At 37.9% G+C, this 22,603-nt stretch overlaps 1 protein-coding gene across 7 annotated transcripts; it reads left to right on the forward strand.

Annotated features, from left to right (window-relative positions):
* The first annotated feature begins 396 nt into the window (after window positions 1-396).
* LOC116256017 (E3 ubiquitin-protein ligase PRT6) lies at window positions 397-22,302 on the forward strand. Of its 7 annotated transcripts, none has more exons than XR_004173017.2 (19): window positions 397-707; window positions 1,595-2,716; window positions 4,538-5,778; window positions 7,398-7,538; window positions 8,784-9,027; window positions 9,116-9,916; window positions 12,088-12,285; window positions 12,380-13,023; window positions 14,911-14,962; window positions 15,696-16,317; window positions 16,907-17,112; window positions 17,215-17,750; window positions 17,841-17,945; window positions 18,068-18,134; window positions 18,236-18,313; window positions 19,446-19,514; window positions 19,624-19,729; window positions 19,872-20,055; window positions 20,841-22,302. XR_004173017.2 is itself a non-coding variant. In XM_031632137.2 (18 exons), exons 1-17 carry the CDS (start codon window positions 636-638, stop codon window positions 19,696-19,698), a joined length of 6,273 nt encoding a protein of 2,090 aa, XP_031487997.1. In that variant the 5' UTR covers window positions 397-635; the 3' UTR covers window positions 19,699-19,729; window positions 19,869-22,302. The 7 variants fall into 7 exon arrangements, 2 of the variants coding, with proteins under 2 accessions (XP_031487997.1, XP_031487996.1); XR_004173018.2 differs by having other exon boundaries at window positions 21,828-22,302; XR_004173019.2 differs by having other exon boundaries at window positions 21,865-22,302.
* Window positions 22,303-22,603: the final 301 nt, after the last annotated feature.

Genomic DNA, 22,603 nt, shown 5'->3' on the forward strand with positions numbered 1-22,603 from the left:
ATATTTTGTTTATAAACTAAAAAATGACTTTTGACAAGTACCATAACTTTTATAAAAACTGTCAGCTAAAAGTTTGAAGTAAACTTTGTTAACCGGATAGTTATTATGTAATAAATTACTTTCTACTATGCCACCTTAAAAGTTAAAAATTTAATTTAACCTTAAGAAATAGCATTTACAAAATGACGCGAAGGTTTTGAAATTTGTTTCGGCTTTCAGTTTTTATGAAAAATACGTTGAGGTGTTTTTTTTCGTTTTCCTGAAAGTAGAAACAGATCGGGTTATCCAATAATAATTCGACCCGGATTCAAAAGATGGCGTCTCCACACGCGGAAGCGCCACGTAAAAACGGTGGGTATAAAATGGCGGGGAGAACAGTAATTCATCCCCTTCTGCGGGACGAGCAAGATTGCGCCCAGGAGAGGGACTGTTGTTTCTGTCGATCGAGACGTCTCCGGAGCAAGAGAGGAGGGAAGAAGGTGGAGATGGAAACCCTAGTGGGAGGATTAGGGCACACCTGAGCGTCTCTCTCTCTCTCTCTCTCTCGCTTCTCTGGCTCCTATTTCCGTCCGGCAACGCTGGGGCGGCGAAGGCGGAGGTTCGGACAGTGGGATTGTTGCCGGTGGCTGCGGTTCATGGCGGGAATGGACATCGACTCTCCTCCTCCGGAGCATTCGGTTCCTTCCTCCACCGACCTAATCGTTCGGGTAATTGCGACTCCAGTCCAGGCCGATCGAAATGGGTTGCGTTTGTGTTTGTATCCGCTATGTTGCTTTCCCGTTTTCATGTTGCGAGACCAACCCCTGAAAATTGACGCGATTATACATTAGGAATTTGGTTCTGGTCTATATCCTTCTGTTCACCAGCCCGATTTCGTACTTGTGGTTTTCCACCTTTTCTTTAAAGTTCAAAGGTTGTTGAGTTTGTGCATGTGGAAATTAGAAACTCGAGGTGAGTCGTCACGATGATTACTTGGTAAGAGGCTGAATACGAGTGTTTTTTTTTTTTGGAGTGTTGCTGTCATGAATATGTAATGTTGGGGTGGTGAGGATAATTCTGTTTTGCTGGACAATGTATTGGCACGCATCTATACTTGTAATCGGTTGGGTTATTTCTCCCTCTTGCTTCAGAAGAAATAACATATTTGGAGGAGGTCATTTTGTTTAGAATCTTAGATAACTTTAATAATGTCGCTGCCACTGCGGGGTTTCCATGTACGAAGTTGGTGATATATAAAAGACAAAACATGCTGCTGTTTGATTTTGATAAACGGAAGACTTAGCGATCCTAGTCAGATGGATCCACGGCGGCAATGTCATGACATTCTGTTATGCTTAGAAACACGTCTGTGCGGCTAGGGAAAAAATGGGTATATATATGATAGTATAGTAGGTGATCGAATATTTACCAAAAGCTTCATCACTGTTTGTCTGCATATCAGTTCCTACCTGCACATTTTAAATATTTTGCTTCTCTTTGTTTGTATATCCGAACACTGCCCGCTTTTATGTGAAGAAATTTTCTGCTGTAGTCTAGCAAAATTAGCTGTTAAGTTTTTCTTTTCCCATTGAACCTTTATTATTTTATTTGGCAGAGGCTTGCACTTTTTGGAGTTCCTAAGGATCTACAGGACCTATTGCAGCCAGGCCTTGTAAATTTTGCCCTAAAGAACAAAAGCCAGATACCTCAGTTGGTCTCTGCTGTCTTACCCACCTCCAGAGAAATATCGGAGCTCTATTCTGTAGTCAAGACTCATGAACATCCAGCTGATATTATTAAGAAAATTATAAAAGAGCAGTATCACGAAAGCATGCTGTGGCTTCAGTGGCTTATGTTCAAAGGCGAGCCCAGGGAATTGCTGGATGACTTAGCAAGGAATAACAACCACCATGGTGTGTGTGGAACTATCTGGGGAAATAATGACATTGCATACCGCTGTCGAACCTGTGAGCATGATCCGACATGCGCAATTTGTGTGCCTTGTTTCCAGAATGGGAATCACAAAGATCATGATTATTCTGTCATAAAGACAGGGGGAGGATGTTGTGATTGTGGTGATGCGACTGCTTGGAAAAGGCAAGGGTTTTGCTCCAGACATAGAGGCCCTGAGCAGGTCCAAGCTCTTTCAGAAGACATTTCTAGGTCAGTAGGGCCTGTTCTTCTTACATTGCTCCTCATATGGAAAGATAAGCTCTTGCATTTAGAAGCGGGGCTTCTTAAGAATGTTGAAGAAGAGGAGCTCAAGGTGGACGTGGAGTTGTCAAAGGGATTTTCTTCTGCTATTATTGATATGCTAATGGAATTTTGCAGGTGCAGTGAAAGTTTACTTAGATTTATTGCGACTAGTTTATTGTCAGCACCACATGCTTTATTAGATGTAATTGTTAGAGCAGAACGATTCTTGCCCAAGCATGATGCAAATAAGCTTCATGAATTGATTTTGAAGTTGCTAGGGGAGCCAAGATTTAAGTATGAGTTTGCCAAGGTATTTATAAAAAGTCATGCAGACTTTGTGAATGAAGCTATCAAAAGGAGTGGTGAAGGAAATAATCTTGATATACCTGAGAATATGGTATTGTCAAGCTTCTCAGTGCAGATCTTTACTGTGCCTACTCTCGCTCCACGTCTTGTGAAAGAAAACAACCTTCTAGGCATCTTGTTGGGCTGTTTGGAGGAGCTTCTTGTATTTTGCATCAATGTTGATGGTCATATACAGGCAATTCTTCATCTCCTCTTTTATCATTTTCAACTTCTTTGTTACCTGTTAAAGTCATTGATTTATGTTATTTTTCCATTGTTTCTCCTTTTACCTATGGATGGGCCTTTGTAGGCAATGTTTAAATGTCATCATTTTGGTAAAGTTAATATGTTTGTTAATGTCAACTAGAAGTCGACTGATTAGATTTGGTAAAAAAAACATGAATCCTATTGTAATAAGGTTGAGATTCAACTTGGAGTTGGTTTGTACAAGGCTAGTTACCATTGTGAACTCCTTGAGCTGTATGAAAATTTATTTAATTTGCATTTTTAACATTAGATCAACATAATTGAACATAAATTTGGATATGGTCTGAGATTGTGAATGGATCTTCAGAGTGACTTGTTCAACTAATTTTTCCTTTTGAGTCTGAATCCAAGCCTGAACTCCGTTCCATTGCAACAAGTTAATTGAATATTCTAATGTTGAATCTACATGCAACATGGGTCTGACCCATTTATATAAACCTAAACATGTTCTCATAGAATGACTACTCTAAGGATTTGAAAGACTTTGCCTGGATCTGGGACTGTATATGTCCTTATTAGCTTGTAAACAATGCACTGGACAAACTCATGTCATAGACATTATGTTGGCTGATACTTAGACGACAGATCTGGTCTTTTGGAGTTGGAAGATGCATTTTTCTCATTTGATAATTTTAGGTCCATGGCTGTCTGATCTTATTCTATTCCTATATTCCGTTTAACTTGATTCATCTCTTGGTACATATCTTTGTAGTGTGTAGTCAAAGAGTGCTTCCAAAGCACCACCTAGAGACTCTAGGTGTAAGTCTAGGTACCTATGGCTACCAAGGAGTTTAGGCAAGTGCTAGCAGCAGAGAAGTTGGCTTTTTTATTGTTTTCGAAGGCTATGTGATGTTATCCTAATTGTTTTAACTTTTAATCATGTGAGAGTCTCTTGTGATTGCTTTGGTTGTTTAAACTTTAAACTAATGTTGCAATTTTCAAGTTCATATGACTTGCTTTACGGTCCGGACCAAGGTGTCACGACCTATTAGGAAGTGACCAGGCCTTTTAGGGGCCTCCTCAACTAGGTATCAACACATACTTTTTTAATTATTTAGGTGCATGATATATGTTATGCCATTCTTTGGGTGTGACGTGTGTCTTGTTTACTTCCTACTTGAATAGGTGTTAGTTACGATTTAGAAGGCATGAAAGTTAATGGCACTAAAAAAATTACACATGATCATAGATCAAACCTGGGTCCTATATAAAGCATGACATACATGTCGTCAAAAAGCTCCAGGTCAAATTAATTTTGTAACTTAGAGTGGAAAGACTAGCATCTGCCATTTCATCAGAAATCAGACACGTGTGTGTGTATAGGATGGGAGTACTGGCATTTGTCATTTTGAAACTTAATGTAGGAATACTAGCATTATCATTTGTGGAAATTCTCAACAAAGTTTGCCTCAAAATAGGTTCAGCCAGTCCGAGTTTTTCCACCCCTTTGTTCTCTCTCTCTTACAGTTTCACCTACTTTTTCTCTTTCGTTTCTTCTTTCTTATTCTTCCCATTCACAACCATCCACCACATCCTAGGATTGGTGAATCCTAGAGAGCAGAGGAGAGGACAGGAGATTTGAATCGAGTCCCGAAAATATTATATATATATGTGTGTGTGTGTGTGAGAGAGAGAGAGAGAGAGAATCTTTAAGGTTTTAGTTTTTACTTGTGTATTTGAAAATCTATTGTTCTGGGTTCTTCTATATGCTAGCTGTGTAAGCAGTTTCAACTTTCAACTTATTTTTCAGGTGAATAGGTGGCATTCTGTCTACGACCTTGTTTTTCGCTTGGTTGAGGATATACGGTTTGTTATGGGACACCCTGAGGTACCCAGGTTTGTCTGTGTAGAGCGCCAAGATATCTGCAGGTCATGGATACAGATTTTATCTCTTGTGCAAGGGATGGATCCCCAAAGGAGGGCAACAGGTCTTCATGTGGAGGAAGAGAATGAGAGTTGGCATGCATCTCTCATTCTGGAACAGTTGATGGGGAATATCCATTTGCTGCTTGTAGCTGGAGCTTTTTCATCTGCTGTTTTTGATGAGATGAAGGATGAAGGCCTGTTTTATACTGGCTTTACAGATATAGAAGGTGATGGCCTTCGTCATGCAAAAGTTGGCAGGTTGTCCGAGGACAATTCTGGTCATGTTCCGATGGAAATCAAGCATGGTTTTACTGCTTCAGTAGCTCATCATTCTTGGAATATGGACCATCTTCTTGGTCCATCTGCTGTAGCTTGGCTGATGGTTGAATGCCTTGTCGCCATTGACAAATGGCTGGGATCACCTAACAGGTTAAGATCACAGTTGCTTGCAACAAGTACCGGTGCACCTGCTGGTGATTTGCTTTTGAGGAGGTCGGCTAGATCAAGAGTGAGGAACAGGGGTGTTATGAGTTTGTTTCAGCTGACTTCTCTAAATTCCCAGGCACCTTCAACCAGTACATCAAGGCAGAGGTCTGGTTCTTTTGGTTATGGTGATGCAGATGGTGGCAGCAGAACTACTATGATGGGTAGTGATTCTGTAATGAACAACACTAGTTGTGGCCATGGTGGTTCAAGCAGAGAAGTACAAGCAGATGGAAGTAACTTTGCTAAAGATGGTACAAACTTTGGAAGTAGGGTGGAAACATTAAGCATTCTAAGTTTGAGAGAGTGGTCTGATATATCTTTTGATGTTGGTTCCGATGACATATCTATTCACCTTCCATTGCATCGATTAATTTCATTGGTATTGCATAAAACAATAGAGAAATATCACCAGGAACATGAAATGCCGGAGAATAAAGGAATTTCATCTAGCCAGTCCAAAAGATCTCAGAATTTTTTTGGGCTTCTGTTGGGTGGTTGCCATCCCTGTGGATTTTCTGCCTTCATGATGGAACACCCACTTCGTGTAAGGGTATTCTGTGCTCAGGTTCGTGCTGGTATGTGGAGAAGAAATGGCCATTCAGTTCTGTCACTATGTGAAAATTATCATAATGTTCGATGGTAAGGTGATGACTTTGTTTGTTGCTGGTTCTATATAGGAATGAATTCAACTAGTCCCATTTTGAGACTGGGTTTTTTTTACCCCATTTCTCTCTCACTCTCTCACATCTTTCTTCCTTTACTTCTTTCCCCTTTTTTTTCCCTTTTGACAACTATGTTCTCCACCCTAGGATTGGTGAAGAAGCTAGGAAGGAAAACAGACTTTAACTTAAAAATCCAAACTCATTGTGGAATTGTTTTTTTTTTTTTTTTGTGTGTGTGTGTGAGAGAGAGAGAGAGAGAGGGAGCCAAATATGTTCTACTATCTGGTTCTATATGTTGTTCTACCTAATACTTGTACATATTGTGTTCTCGTGGATTTAGTAGAGAAAATATCTTTAGGCAATGATCATGCTTAGATGTGTTTCTTTACAAACCAAAGAATCAATGGCTTGTATCACATCAAAAGCCTGATGTCTGTAAAATGTGCTGAAGCAAAAACATGGCCCATAGCAGACAATCAATAACAAGCATTTCTTTGTGCTCAGGATAAGTGAAAAGTATATCGAAAATGAGTTTAGGTATGTATCCAGTATAAATTCGTATGTATCTGTGCCTCTATGGTTTTCTTGGAGTAGAATGACTCGTGCAAATCACTGTAACCTGTCTAATCAAATAATTGCTTACATTTTTTTTGTCAAATATTTTTCTAATGTTAAGGTGGCATTGTGCTTTTCTGGGAAGGAGATGATGACATTTAACTAATCTACTTGGTCAGTATAATGTGTTAACTTATCTAGTTGTGAACCCAGGTGGTTATCATATTACAAGATGAAAATTGTTTTGGTTTAGACTTTAGAGAAAGAATAAATTTTAGTCCTTAGAAGTTGGAATTTCATTCAAAGAAAAAACATTAGCAAATGATATGTCATATGATATTCTTTTTATTTTCTACATGGCCTCCATGTTATTGATGAATAAATTTTTGGAATGTAGATACGAAAATGCTGCAGCACATTTAATAAAGTTATAAAAATGAAGTTTTCAAAAGTGTACTGATTTTAAAAGATATTGCATGATATTTTGTTAGTTGGTGCTTAATGTGAAATTTGTATCTTTAGTAATCCTACAAGGCTCTGCTTTTGTTCTTCTATTTTGAATCTGTATTGCTTTCCACCGTATTTTCTTTTTCCTTTTTATTTCATCAACATGCTTTTGGCCTTAGTTTAGATTCTGGCTTTGCTACTGATTCCATGACATTTGAAATTAATGACTTGTACTTTACAGACCCCTTTTTTCACAAAATTTAACCACACAGACATTATCTACATGTCCAAAAGCCAAATAATCAACACATGATATTATGTCTTTTTGATGTATAACTCAGTTATTGTAAACACTTAAAATTTAACAGTCCAGATTGTTTCACGTGCAAAGTTTGAAAATGATCAGTCCACAGGTTTGGCCTCTAGAATCTGTCCTTCATCTTGGATTTTTGGGAAATGCCTTGAATCGAAGGCCAAGTTTCATACTTTATAGACTGCATATTTGTGGATGGCAGGATCTAAGGACCCATTTATACCAGTATAATGCAAATATATATCTGGTTACATGATTGGTTGGTTGGCTTGCCTTCTCAGGTGTGAACAAGGATTGGACCTTGATCTATTCATGTTACAATTTTGTGCTGCATTAGCTCCACCAGAAGCATTTGTTCGAAGGATCGTGGAAAGATTTGGTCTGGTGAATTATATATCACTTGATTCACGCCGTTCTAATGAGTATGGTTCCACTTTTTGTATGAAAGATTTTATGGTTTTCTTAGATCAAAGGGCTTAACTTTTTTTTTTCCTCCTATCTAATGTGTTCAGTCTGGTGATTGTTTTCAAAATTTTAAAATTGCTCTCAGTGAAGGGTACAAATTCGATGGTCATTTGTTGTTGGTGGGTGTTTATAGACATAGAACACACATTTGTTCACACTTCACAAAACAAAAGACCAATAGTATTTGGAACTTGAGAGATGCAGTTCCATGGAGGGTCTTCTTCATTCTGATTGTAATCATCATGAGGGGTGGAAAAGAGTCTGCATCCTGTATGGATATTTTTAGCCTGTTGCCTCTACTGGGTTCAATTAGAAAAGGTGCTGAGTCATCTTCCTTTTAGACACATGGGTTTGGGAGTGTCAGGTAGTCAATTTATTGTAGTTATCTTTAAATGGTGGCATTGTAGTTTGAAAATGGTGGCATCTTTAGGTGGATTAAGTTGTGCTAAATGGTTGTTTGCAGACCATTTTTGGCCTTGTAACAGCTTCTGGTAATTACAATCCTATTTTGGGCTTGTGGATGCTGATCCATGATCTTTAGTATCCAAAAGTATTTTCAGTGTAATGAAGGAACCAATCTTCTAGAGGTAAACCTGACATACTGGTTTAACCTGCTAACTGACTGGCTGGTTTGACCTGGCATACTTGTGATTACATCTCTAATAGTGTAAAGCTCCAATATAATATTATACATGCCCTTTGAACTCCCAAGAATCTTCACCTAGGGAAGCAAATCAGGGTTTTGCACTATAAGAGACAGTAGTGGTTCGAAGCCTAGATCAGGTGCATTGTGTGTTGGTTGTGGTCCTTGTAGACATCCACAATTGTGCTAAACTGTTGGGTTCAAAAAGTGGGTTGAGTTTACTTGTAGATATTGTATTACTATGGTTGTGTACTTAGGCTGTGTTTGGTTGCGCATGACTTATTCTTGTTCCTTCTCATTAAAGAAACCATGTGATGATCTGTTTCCTTTTATTTGTTTTGTCCTACTATTGTCAGCAATCATTCTGTTCGAACCAATGACGTTGAATATCAAAAAAAAATTGTAAACGTTAAATATTTTAGTAATAGTTTCTGTATATAGCCTGAGGTATCTTCCTTTAATTCATTTCAAGAAAGTGCAGGGATGTGCTTATTGTAAATTATATGCTTGTCCTTTTTATATGATGACTCACTAACCCAGTCTACATTCACTTCTGCAGATACGAATCAGCATTGGTGCAGGATATGATAATCCTTATAATACAAATTGTCAAAGAGCGTCAGCTTTGTGGATTAAGTGCTGCAGATAAATTGAAACGTGAATTGATTTACAGGCTTGTAATTGGAGATGCAACTCACAGTCAGATTATTAAAGCACTTCCACGAAGTCTTTCTGAGAGTGATCAACTTCAGAATACCATTGACATGGTTGCAGTTTATTCCAAGCCATCTGGCATGAAACCGGTTTGTGATGTTTACTTTCTCTCTCTACTTCTATAAATGCAGACAAGTCTACTATCACTACATCCATTTTCCCCTATAAATATTTCAGGGAAGATATTCATTGCGGAGAACTTACTGGAAGGAACTGGACCTTTATCATCCTCGTTGGAATTCAAAGGATCTGCAATTAGCTGAGGAAAGATATTTGCGATTTTGCAATGTACCTGCTATGACTGCTCAACTACCTCGCTGGACAAAGGTTTTCCATCCCCTGGATGGACTTTTTCAGGTTGCTGTATCTCGTACTGTACTTGAGATAATACGAGCTGTAGTCTATTATGCGGTTGCTGCAGAAAAATCTTCGTCTTCACGAGCACCTGATGGGGTTCTTCTTAGAGCGTTACATCTGCTCTCTTTGGCTTTAGATATCTGTATGGCCCATTGTCAAGAAAATAGCAGCAACTCTGATATCAGTGGTTCAACAAATCCAAGTGGCTCGACAAGCTCAAGTGCACATCTGTCAAATGATGAAGAGGTGATCCTGCCTCTTCTAGCTTATGCAAGAGAAGTTGTAGTAGTAGATTGGTCTGATGCACATTTTGCACCAGGACATCAGAGTTTGCTTTCGCTTCTTGTTCTCTTGATGAGAAAATGTCGGAAGGATTATGAAGTTAATGAGTTGGGAACATTTGAGTCTGGTTTTGCGAATATTGCTACATTGATTGAGAGCTTATTATTGAAGTTTGCGGAACTTGATGCTGGATGCCGTAATGAACTGGAAAAAATAGTTCCTGACATGATATTGCACCTACCAGGGAAGTTGCAAAAATTTGGTGGAGATCCCTGTGTTTTAGCTTCTGATGCTGCTAAGAAGAAGGCAAAAGCTCGTGAGCGTCAGGCTGTTATAATGGTGGGTTGCAGTTGTCCTGCATCAAGTTAATCCACTTCCCTGTGAAACCTTGTGTCCTCATCTAGTTATATTTTTGCTGGACTTATGTGGAGCATGTACTTGTATCCATGGTTATTGGTAATCATCATAGCATAAAATTTGTTTTGGTCATCCATCTTTTTCTTTTCACTAGAATATGCTTACTGTTGTAGAACATGCAAAATTAGTTGTCATGGTGATTGATTAGACTTGGATGCCCAGTGTCTTTTTTTTTTTTTTTTTAATCAGGTTGGCTCAATAACTTGAATGGCAGAGTTTGGTACTTTTTTATGCTAGCACATGAATGAAATATGGATGATTCCATCTGTGCTGCAAAGTAAATAAAGTTGGGACACAACAGAGCAAGGAAGCTCTAGGGTATGGTTGGTCGTGATTGATTCTTCACAAACCTGCCTATGAGCAATGTGCATCAAGAAATATAAACTGAATGATACAGAATAAGTGGTCAATCTTGATGGATGACCTAGTGGTTGTGTGCTATTTGGTGTCGGATCCTGGTGGACTTGTATGGTCATGGGGTGAGGTGATTGATGGGTTTGCCAAATCTGCTTATGGTCTTTGGATAGAATGTTTAAAAGATGATTCTCCATTTTTTCTGTTGGTAAGAGCTGATGGCTTTTCCTGAAGTTAAACCTCTAATAATGGATATTTGTCATGGATGCGGCTGTGGAGACAGGGACTCAACAGTTATGAAATTTAAATGTGACATTTACAGGAGCAAGGATAAATTGATGGGAATAGTTGTCTGGTGATTGAGAGTTTGAATAAAAATGGATTTTGAAAAACATAAGCAAGGACAAAAATGAACAGTTGGAACCAAATGAAGTTGGAAACACTGTAGAGATCATACGAGGGAATATTTGGGATGAGTTGCAATTTTTTTCTTCAGAATGTTAGTTGACCCAAGTTAAATTTGTTTGGTTATTTCAGCAAGTGTAGATTTTGAAAAAAATTATTGATGCTTCATAACTATTAATTACCACTTTCTGGTGGCTATTTATAAGATGTTTTCTGTTTTGGTTTCTTTATCCAGTGTAATTTTGACAAACTTTCCCATATCCTCCATATGTGCTGAAAAGGTTTGCCTATATACATTTATATATAGGAAACAACTTAATCCCATTTCCTGCTACAATAGTTCCATATGCCTCAGTTAAGGTGGACTTGTAGGCAAGTGTAGCACCCTCATCATTACTCAGACAGGCATCATAAATTGTAAGGCTGAGGTAATTGCTGAGATTGTAACTGACGTGTAAGCTGGTAATTTTGATGAATACGGGGAACATGTTTAAGGATTCTCATCATTCTTTGTGTGGGACTTTTAGCGATCAAGTAGTTAGCCCTGTTAGAAATTAGGTTTGTTGATGATCCAAACTCTTGGATGTTTATTACTTTTTTGTATCTTACTTGGAAGCTGAACTTGGATTTCTGCATTCTCCTGACTGGAGGAAATAGGTCCCTTAGTGTTCAGGTGCTTAGCATTGCCTTGGGGTGATTGATGCTTTATAACTGTCTGCTACCTGGGGCTGGCATGTTGTCATCCTTGGTGCTGTTTGGTTTTAATTTAATAATTTAACATGACTGTAGGATCTATTGATAACTGTCTGCCCATTAAGATCAATCTTACTACTGGCATCGTTAAATGAGCTGAATCAATGGGCCAGGTATCTAGGCTCGGGTCTGTTTATTAAAGGCCAGCTCATGGCTTGTGGCGAGCTGATCTTCGGTTCAGTTCTTCCATATAAGCCGCTAGCAGGCCTAGTCTGAAGGAGTTGCTTTTCCTCTAAAAGCTTTTCTTGGTTCTGTGTTCTGTGTTCATTTATTTGGTACATGCTTATCTCATGTTTGATTTAGTAACTAAACAAACATGACATTAACTACCTCTGAAGAGCTAGACAGGGTTGAAAATCAGCTGCCCAGTTCATGAACCATCGCTAACCTCAATTCTTTTGTGTCTGCACCTATTTTGCTATTGTTTTATAAGCAGCACACATTAGTACATTTGACAACTTCCCTGTTTCAGATGATGTACTCCAGTTTCAATTGAAATATCTTTGGTACAATCACCATATTCACTTTTGTGGTGCAAGTGATTTTTGCTGATTAGCTGCTTATGTATTGCGTATTTGCAGGCACAGATGAGAGATGCACAGTCCAAGTTTCTTGCAAGCGTAGGTGAGCCAGCAGTTGATGAGTTAGATTCGTCAAAATTGACACAGAAGCAGAATTCTCTTGATAACAAATGGTTTCCCCAAGAACCAGCTGCTGTGTGTTCTCTTTGTCATGATCCGACTTCACGGAGCTCTGTATCATATCTGATTCTTCTTCAGGTAATCAGTCTTTCTTTAATTAGTATTCAGATTCTCATTTTAAACTGATGAGAACCATTAAATGCATATCTTCTTATTGCATAATGGAAAACAGAAATCCCGCTTGACAAGCTTTGTTGAGAAACCCCCACTGTCATGGGATGAGCTTTGTCAGGACAGACATAATTTTCCAGCCACTAGTGATGTTGTTGATCCATCCAGTGGAAATGTTGATTCAAGCACTGTGGAGATAAATCCATCAACCCACTTTGTGGAGCTGATAAGAAATGCTGTAAATGTGGTTATTCATGGTGGCCGGCGAGCTGAAGTTGAACATTTTGTTGATCCCTTAACTTTGTCTCGTAATGATACTGATAGCAACATTCCTCCTCTTGATATGTCAACTGATGTTACTCAAGATCCTGGTATATCGGATAATTCAATTGATGCACATCTATGGGAGGGGGGTCAGTATTCTTCTGCTACACATCCTGAAGAAGCTACAACAGCTGGTCGGGACATGGATTTGCCTTTGCTAAGAGAGTATGTGCAGTCCGTGTCGCGATGGATGTCGGACACCCGTCCGTCTGGAGGTAATGGTTCTGGAGCAAATGCAGGTGCAGCATCGACATCTGGTAGACGGCATGTTATGTCTGATGGAGTAGGTCCCTTGAACTGTGATGGGATTCATGTTTCCTCATGTGGGCATGCTGTTCACCAAGAGTGCCGGAACCGTTATTTAGTTTCCCTAAGGCAGAGGTAATTTCTCGTTTAATATATTGTTCGCGAACTCATATCAGCATTCATTCAAAACCCGGTGAAGGGCAATGTCAAATACGTACTGTCTTTTTCTTCAAATCTTCAATGGCTATTGTAGCATGATTGCTTCTTTGTCACCCTAATTCCTTTGGATTCTGGAACGAGCAGTACACTGAAGGTTTAAACTCAAAAGTAGGAGAAATCAGTTAACTGATGCAATGGTTGGGAGTGGTGCATAGTTGAAGAAGAAAAGGTGGTAGACTGGTAGTGTACATACTCTGCATGCCAGTGTATGTATTTTTTTTTGTCACCTAGTTGGAAAATGAATTTGTGAAGTTTGTCTGACCTTTCAGTTGTTTGCCAGGTTAAATAGGATTGCTCTAGTAAAAGTGAACCTGTTTTTGTCCTGCAGGCCAGTCTTAGCTGAAGTTGCTAAACTAGTAAGTGGAAAAAAGAAGCAATAGAGGAAGTGGAAGCTGGAACCGTGGTGCTTTAGAACTTTTAGTAGGATGTGGGATGATAACTATTACTTAGAGTATTTGTAAATCTAAATGATACTGAATGTTAGTAAAATAGCAAAATTAATTACAAAGTTGGGTTGAATTAATACAAAGGAATTAGGAATTCATAATTTTGAAAGAAAAATGTTCAAGACATTCCCTCAAGCAAATATAAAAACATAAAAATTCCAATTGATGATCTACCTCAATTTTTAAGGTAATAGTTTATTCTTGAAGTCATTGTCCTCTGTGTAAGTTAGAACCTTGAGATCCATGATTGTCAGCTGAACATGAAGGCGTGGAAGGGAAAGTGCAAGAGCATAATTAAAGCTTCAAAGAAGCGTGCAGTGGCTATAGGATGAGCGATGAGGGAGGTGCAACACATTGTGTTTACTTATCAGCTCTCCCACTTCTGGAGTGAATGTAATTAATTTTAACATGTTTCCATATATACTTAAGCTTGTGATAATTGAGGATGTACACAGGTTGTTCTAGGGTTAGTTTAATGGGATCTTACATAGTCATTTTGGAGACAGTTCATAGCGAAGTGGACTCTTTTTTAAGCAAAAAACATATTGTACCCGACTTTTACATATAAATGGACTCATATTTTGGTTGAACTTCTGGTTTTGAAAGGAAAATATCTTGCCAAACTCTTGTCCGATTATTGATTGGATCCTGTTTTGGGTGGACACTGGTGCAGCTCTAGATATGTTGGAAGTTTGGGGTGCTGTTAATTCAACCATGCTTTAATTTTTTTTGTCCAAATTGGACTTGGTTTGACTGAATTGTACTCGTGTCCATAAGTGGGAACAGCTTTTCCTTTTAAAGCTGTTTTGGTAGCTTTATCTTAGCAGTTGAAACTTTAGCAGTAGAGTCAGTGTGATAAATATCACAGCATATAGATCGGCAGACATATGATGCATATATGATAACTATTAAGGAAAACTGGAAAACAGCATTTTACACCCTTGAAGTCGGTATCAGGAATGTTACAGTGCTGTAACTGGTGTAATTATGTGCACACCTACAGTAACTGCTAGGCGTGAGCTACAGAAACAAAAACCTGCTTTTACAACAGTTGTAAGTCAGTTACAGCAGTCAGTATGTTATGAGGCTATTTTGGTGATACAACAGAGTATATTATTATGGGTGGAAGAAAATACTGTTACGTGGCTGAGAATGATGTCGGTGGCTATGATTCAGACTTTAAAGTTCTAACTATATGACTAACATCATTGATGTCTGTACTTCTAAGTTCGAACCATACCGCTAATGTGTTCAATATTTTGGAAATATCTTGATGCTGTTCATAGTCTAAGCTGCCTTGTCATATCATCAAAATGTCATGCTATTCTCAAAATGTCACTAAGAGTCTTTGGTGCAGGTATGCAAGTAGGACTGTCTTCGAAGGGGCACACATTGTCGATCCAGATCAGGTACTTTTGAGCTTTATTTTCGATCTCTGAATGTACTGCTTAATGTTCTTATCAGTAAATTCCCAGCAGATAACTCAATACAAGCCACAACCTTAGCGTGCCTTGGTGGCTAAGCCCTAATAGCCTGGGCCACCTAGGAACTCTTGCCTCACATTTTCTTCTTGTTCATCTTCTTCCACCATTGCCTTTTCTCATCCTTTTCCTTCTTTTGCTTCTGCTTCTTCTTTCTCTTCTTCCTCCTTGTTTTTTTCTTCCATATTCTATTTCTGAACCCAACTAGGCAGCACCTGAGCACCCGCCTAAGCATCTACTAGGCCTTTTTGGAATGCCACCGACTTGGCCTGCCTAGCACTTTTGAGTCTTTGGCTACAACACACAGGATTTGTTTGCAATCACAGCAGTAGCGAACACTCTCAAGGCATGAAGTCCAACTATTAATGTGCAAAGGGTCACATGAATGAAAAACAATTCTGTATTAAATTCACAAAATGCTTAGAAAAGCATAGAATATAAAGGGGAGTAATCCATTGGGCTAGCTAGCCAATGCCTATCTAAGTCCTGTACAAAGTTTGATTATTTTGACTAGAACTGAACTGAAAAAAGATACAAAAACAGAAAATAAGAAACTACATTGATACAGAAATACATATATACATACCACAAATATAAAATATGTGCACACACATACACATGTATACATATTTTAATACTTGTCTCATTAATCTCATTTCAGGGAGAGTTCCTCTGTCCTGTGTGCCGGAGATTCACAAACTCAGTTGTGCCAGCACCCAGTGGTATGGGCAAGATTGAGAAACCTGTAATGCTGTTCAAGAGCCAACCATCAAGTGTGGCTTCATCAACTTCTTCAGCTTTAGGTAATTACAAGATTATGATTCCAGAAGCTCTGTCTCTTCTGCAAGGGACAGAAAAGATGGTCAGAAGGAGCGGGTACAGAAATGTTTCTACACGACTTGATGAAGCTTCAAAGCCAACCTTGCAGCCTCTTTTACAGACTCTCTTCAGATTGTATTTTCCTGATAGAGGAAATGCATTGTTGACATCTGGGAGGGTGAATCATTCTTTGATTCTATGGGATGTGCTAAGATATTCTCTCATATCAACTGAAATAGCTGCTCGTCATGGGAAATCAAATTCTGGTTCTAGACCACGAGCTTTAATCAAGGAAATTGACTCAACTACAGGATTTGTGATGTCCTTATTGCTCCAGGTTGCTCAAATAAACTACAATCAGAATCATGTGCAGGTGCTTTTGAGATTTAGAGGCATGCAACTCTTTTCTCAGTCCATAAGCTCTGGTGTTTCCCTGGACGAGTTCTCTGAAGGCAGCCAAAAAGGTAGGATGTTTTGAAATTGCATGCGCATGCACAGGTGTGTGTCTCTCCATGTTGATGTTTTTTTAGATTTATTATACATGTGTGCCCTCAGGCGACTATGATATATGAAAAACTTTTTTATACTAACTTGATTCAAGCTACATGAAATTTTTCTCATGATGATTTGAATCGACAATGGAAACAAAACTGATCATGCTGGGTGAAACCTCCAATCTGGCAATCCTTCATGCATGGAGGTCTTCATATATGCATGTCATGTATATAAAATTCTCTTCAACCTTGCAGGAGCGGGATGTTGTACTTCAAAAAAATGGACTTTTTCCTTCATCTTAAATAAACAAAAAGTGTCATGAGTGGATTAAATAGTTGACATGAATGAATGCAAAGATGATGGTAAACATAAACAAAAATTGGTTCGGCATAATTTTGTATCAAATGCTGTAAGGAATTTGATCATATCTGTTATGCTCTTAGCTGGTATGAAAATGTAAATCTTGTCATCTGTTATCTAATATGATGTTAGACTTAGGTCTGTAGACTGCGATTATTCTCCACTTCAATGTTATTACCTTGACATTCTGTTTGGCAGGTCATATATCACAAATGCTCCAGGGTGGGAAGGGAAAATTCTTTCCTGACGTCCAGTTCTGGAGAAGAGCTGCAGACCCCATTATTATGCACGACCCATTTTCTTCCTTGATGTGGGTCTTATTTTGTTTACCACTTCCATTTCCATATTGGATAGAGTCATTTGTTCCTCTTGTTCATTTGTTCTATGCTGTCTGCGTACTGCAGGTAAATCTGTTACATATTGACACTCCGTCTCTTTAAACAAATATTCATTTGAAATGAGCCTTTCTGGATATAATAGGTAACAACATATTTGTTGGGATGCAGGCTTTGGTAACATGTATAAACTATCATTGTGACCTATCGGAAGTAGCACATGCCAACGGCCTTATTAGTTCTATTCAAATGATTATGGCTGAGGCTGCAGTTGGTGAACAATATTTTGCATCTAGTTATCTGGATTTTTCTTGCCCATCAGCTGTTATGATAAAGCGGTTTACCCTTCCATATCTCCGGAGATGTGCACTCCTATGGAAATTACTAAAATGTTCAGCAACTGTACCTTTTTGTGGTAGCTATCATGGATGGGAAGAATTATCTCGGGAAATGGACAACGATATAAATGAAGGTCTTGATGGTATTTCGGTGGAGCTTGAAGAGGTGTATAAGCTACAAACATTCTTCCAGGTGCCTTCAATGGAGATGGTTCTTGAGGATAAAGCATTTAATGTTCTTGCTCTCAAGTGGCTTGAGCACTTCCGGAAGGGGTTAGGTATTCGTAGCTATGGGTGTGTATACTCTTCTCCTGCTGTTCAGTTTCAGTTAATACGCTTGCCTCACCTTTACCAGGATCTACTTGAGAGGTTTGTTCTTCTGAATTCTTATCTTCCTCTATTAGCTGGAATATGAATTTTGTGATATGTCGCTGTTGTCCTAAAATTTTGTGCTTTTAGGTATGTTAAGCGGCAATGCCATCATTGCAAATCTACTCTGGAGCAGCCAGCATTATGCCTGTTATGTGGTGGATTATATTCTGTCAAGCGTTTCTCTTGCTGCAGGTTTTTTTTATCTCTTCATCTTGCATGTTTTTTTTTTTTGTGTGAATCAATGGTCTTTTTGAAATTTCTCATATGAATTGATCATGGTGGTTAATTGTGATTGTAACTATATTTTTGACCAGGGAAAGGGAATGCCAACAACATGCAATGTCCTGTGCTGCTGGTATTGGTGTCTTTCTCTTAATCAAGGTTGGAGACTTTGGGTTTAAACGCTACTGATTTTCTTCTGGAACTATGTTTTGCTGCTTCCAATGTCTTCCTTTGGAACTTATAACTGTCAGCACATACAGAAAACCACTATCCTGCTGCAAAGATATGCTCGTCAATCACCATGGCCTTCACCATACTTGGATGCCTTTGGGGAAGAGGTCGGTCCTTTTCTGGTTAGGTTTGATTATATTCCACTTTGTTTTAAGAACCCATTTATTTGTGTGAGAATATGCCTTAGCTCTTCTTGTTAATGTTGTAGTTGGTCTTAGTTGTCGTGTAAGCATGATACTGCCTGGAAACAGCAACATGTAATCTTCAATGTCTTCTTCTTTACATTCTTGTTACTTTGACTCCACTTATCTATACTATTATTATCCACTGTCACAATATCGTTTTTGGTTTATCAGTAGGTCTTTCTCGCACATTAAACAGGAAGTTGTTTTTCTTGGAATTTATAAAATAAGAAATAAGATAATGGTAGAAAAATGTGCAAATTTTGAGTTTTACATTAAGTTTAATACAAAACATTGATCAAAGTTTATTAAAATATTAAAATAAATATATTAACACTTATGATATATTAAATTTTTTATGACAACAATATCTATATATTGGCACTTCTTTTGAAAATATTGCAATTTTTCCTTTTTCTGATTTTCTTTATTTTCCTTTTTTCACTTTTTGAGACAATCATCAATATTTATGACAATTTGTTAGCATTTGCAACATTTGTTTGCAAGTGATGGCATGTAATTTGAAGAATCTATTAATTTATCATTTTCATTTTGCACTTTCCTGCTGCTTGTTGTGCATTGAGGGTAGTCAGGTCTCGCTTGCATTAATGATTTATGTCCACAAGATGTACCGATTAGGAGTTACGAAACTCTTGATTTCACTAAATATTTGTCTTGATACACCAGAAAGGAGCATCCTGTTATTGCAGAAGAAAAGAAAATTGAAATCTAAATATTTTTCTTCATATACCAGAAAGGAGCACCCTGTAATTGCAGAAGCAAAAGAAATTGAAGCATTCTGTAATTACAGAAGAAAAAAAAAAAATGAACTCTAAATATTTTTCTTGATATACCAGAAAGGAGCACCTTGTAATTGCAGAAGAAAAAGAAATTGAACTTATTAGGACCTAAATATTTTTCTTGATTATTAGATTTTCGTGTGTCCAGTTATTTGATTCAGGAGAGAGCCAGAAATTTTGTGTGGGGTTGTTCTTACGAGATGGTAGCTCTTGATCTGAATCATTGAACCTATTCAAGTTTTCTTTTTCAATGACAGGATAATGAATTGTTAAGAGGAAAGCCACTTTATCTGAATGAAGAACGCTATGCAACCCTCACATATCTGGTGAGTGTTCGTTTTTGAACATTGACATCTTGTCGTTTCCTCATTCACAATTATTCTTATTCTTTTTATTATTTATTTGCGTTATTAAACTAACAAAATGCCATGCCAGGTTGTTTCACATGGTCTTGATCGGAGTTCCGAGGTCCTGAGACAGACAACTGTTGAAACTGTATTTGATCTTTAAACCTGTTGGCTACTTTAAGCAAGACTTCCAGGTGAGCCTGCCACTTGTATTAGGTTGTCCTTCTCTTTTCCCTGCCAATTTTGATAAATGCTGAATTACTTTACGCCCTTTCGTTTGTCGAATTGAAGGATCATCATTTAATAGTTCTAACTTCTCCATATGAACTTCAGCAGATAGTGAAGGAAGAGGCTCAGTGGTGCTGACAAGTCTGGCAATTACGTAAATATACAAGATAATCTCCAAATTGTAGATACAATATGGGCAGACAGGGGAGATTGTCTTGTATGCTTTTTATCGAAGTTTGTGATCATCCCCTTTAGTTCAGTCTGCTTTCTGACCCACATCAATGAAGCTTTGGTAGGTTTATGCAACCTTAATTTGTCCCTCAAAGTTTCTGCCACACCCCACCCTCCCCTATGCACACACACACACACATATATATATATATATATATATATTTATTTATTACTAAACTTCAGCATATTGGATATGTGTAGCCCATAGCCACAGATACCTTTTTTTGTTAAAATGCAAGATTAATGGTATAAAAGAGAAAAATGAAAAAACATGCAAAAAATTCATTAAAAAGACGTGAAAATAAATTTATTTTTTTCTCTTTTTCTCCATTTTTTTTGCTTTTTAACAATAGTATCATCATAGTTGGACTATGTCATTATTGAACATTATTTGTATCATTTTGTATAGTTATTTTCTATATCTTCTTGTTAGTTTCTCATTTATTTACTTTTACCTATTTTTTTAAGATTTTTTTCATTTAAAAAATTGCTGAGGTTTTTTCTGGGATTTTCCAGAGAGAAACCAACTTTACTGGACATCTAAACGTTACTATAGCAAACACGTCTGGGGAATGAAGGCACAAATTTTTCTAGAGTATTCTTTTAGCAGGACCTCCTATATGTTGAATACAAATAGTAAATCAGGCACGATCATAAATGTAGTATTTTAATTTTGATTATTGTATGTAGTTAACTTTTAAGGTCCTTCCCGAGTTGGAACCATCACATGTTTATGTAAACTGTAGGTTGTATCCTGAAATTAGCATATGCAAGAATAAGATATAGCTTTTTATTGGTATCCAGAATCCAAGGCATTTTTCTGAAAATGTTTTGTTTGGCGTGTAGACCTGTTTTCGAAAGATATCTAGGCTGCACAAGGTGCTCAATGCCTGGAAGTTGTAAACGTTGGAACGTGAATTGCGTGTCTCATTGAAAAGCCGATCCCGGAAACAAGAAAAAAGAATTAGATAAAGGTGCACTCTGTGTAGACTTAAGGCAACTATTGGCATTTATACTGTGAGAGAGAGAGTCCATGGTCCGAGGATTGAGGATTCATTCTCATGGTGCCCTCTTCATGGATACTTAAAAGACATTTCCCATGAGCATGATTTGATGGCATGAACTTTATGGCCCCTTATGTATATGGTTTTCTCCTCTGTTCGAACATGGATGTTTGAAGGGAATTTATATACCTTTGTTATCATAATTGTGAACTCTGATACTGATACTAGAATTGTCAAACGCTTGTTATGTCTAACGGAATCACCATGTGCTCTATAATTTATATATGTAGCTGAAGACTCTTTTTTTGTTTCAGCTAGATTTTCTAGATTAACCCTGGTCCCTGGCAAAATATTTTTCTTTGAATTGAGATTGTCTTCTGCTGTGCCATGATTTGTTGTAGCATGCACATACATGTATATGCACATTAACTCGTGTCAAGTGTTCTATTGTCCAGCTTGGGTTCCATTTTTGTTTGTTGTATCTTTTGGCTGTATTTTTAAATCAGTAAACTTGTAATATACGGGCCTTTTCTGTAATGTGCACGTTTTTCTGGTCATGCTCAAGTACTTCACTATGACGATTAATTGCACATCGTGGATTTTAAATTGAAGTCTCAACCGCTGTCTCAGTGTGTCTACAAGTATGTTTTTTTGTCCTTTCAATGATTATTTACCTTCTTTATTCCATGAAGTTTCGTAGGTTGCAAACTCTACGGAATAGCCTGATCGGTTAGGACTGTTCCATGGCTAATCTTTAAAATTATACCCTTTATTATTCCTCCTGTGTATCATCAATTATACGGTAGCTCTGTTTAATACAAAATTACAGCAAGGCCTGCCTAGTCAGCTGCTGATTGCTTGTATAGTGTGGCTACACCAGTGCAGAGGCTGAAGATACGGGTGTTCTTTTCTGTGGCAGCAATTTTTCCCGTCACAGCTTGCATGTTATAGTATATATGTTCGTGGTATTCCTTCAAAGAAGAGAACGTGATGGCGGTTGCCAGGTCCTGCAATAAATGAAAATTTAGAAGAGTATGTATCAGTAGCTTGTACAGTTATCTGGCCAAAATATATTGTAAATTCTTGGAGTAGGGTGACTTGTGCTTTTGTTTATGGAAGTTACGGTAAAGAACTCACAAGGTCAGCCTCATTGAACCGGGCATGATGATGGGGTGGTGGTCTATGTAAATTTTCTCTCTTTCTTGGCGCGTCGGTGCGCCTTGTAGATTATGTAGGTTTAATGCTTCATTTTGGTGAACGTGCAGTTCCATTTTATTGTTCCATGTGATGTTTTTTCGTCTCTATATGTGACCATGCATACTGAAGAGAAGCCACTCGATCAATTGCCATATTTCCTTTCAATCTGGAGCTGTTTTGTCAGAACCGTGTCAAATTTAAATCCAGGTTCTTTCAAATCTTATGTTTTCTTCAGCAGGGTGTATGAATTGCTGGTAATCAACGGTAGCAGTGAAAAAAATACCATATCGAGAGAAAAAAGTCATGCTTCAATCGCAGTATTGGGAGTGGATATGGTACCATTTTACGGTCATTAAGTTCTACATAAGTGTAACTTAATTCTAACGCTAGAATTTTATTTCTGGATGT

The sequence above is a fragment of the Nymphaea colorata genome, chromosome 6 (genome assembly GCF_008831285.2).
Source record: "Nymphaea colorata isolate Beijing-Zhang1983 chromosome 6, ASM883128v2, whole genome shotgun sequence".
In the NCBI taxonomy this organism is placed as follows: Eukaryota; Viridiplantae; Streptophyta; class Magnoliopsida; order Nymphaeales; family Nymphaeaceae; genus Nymphaea; species Nymphaea colorata.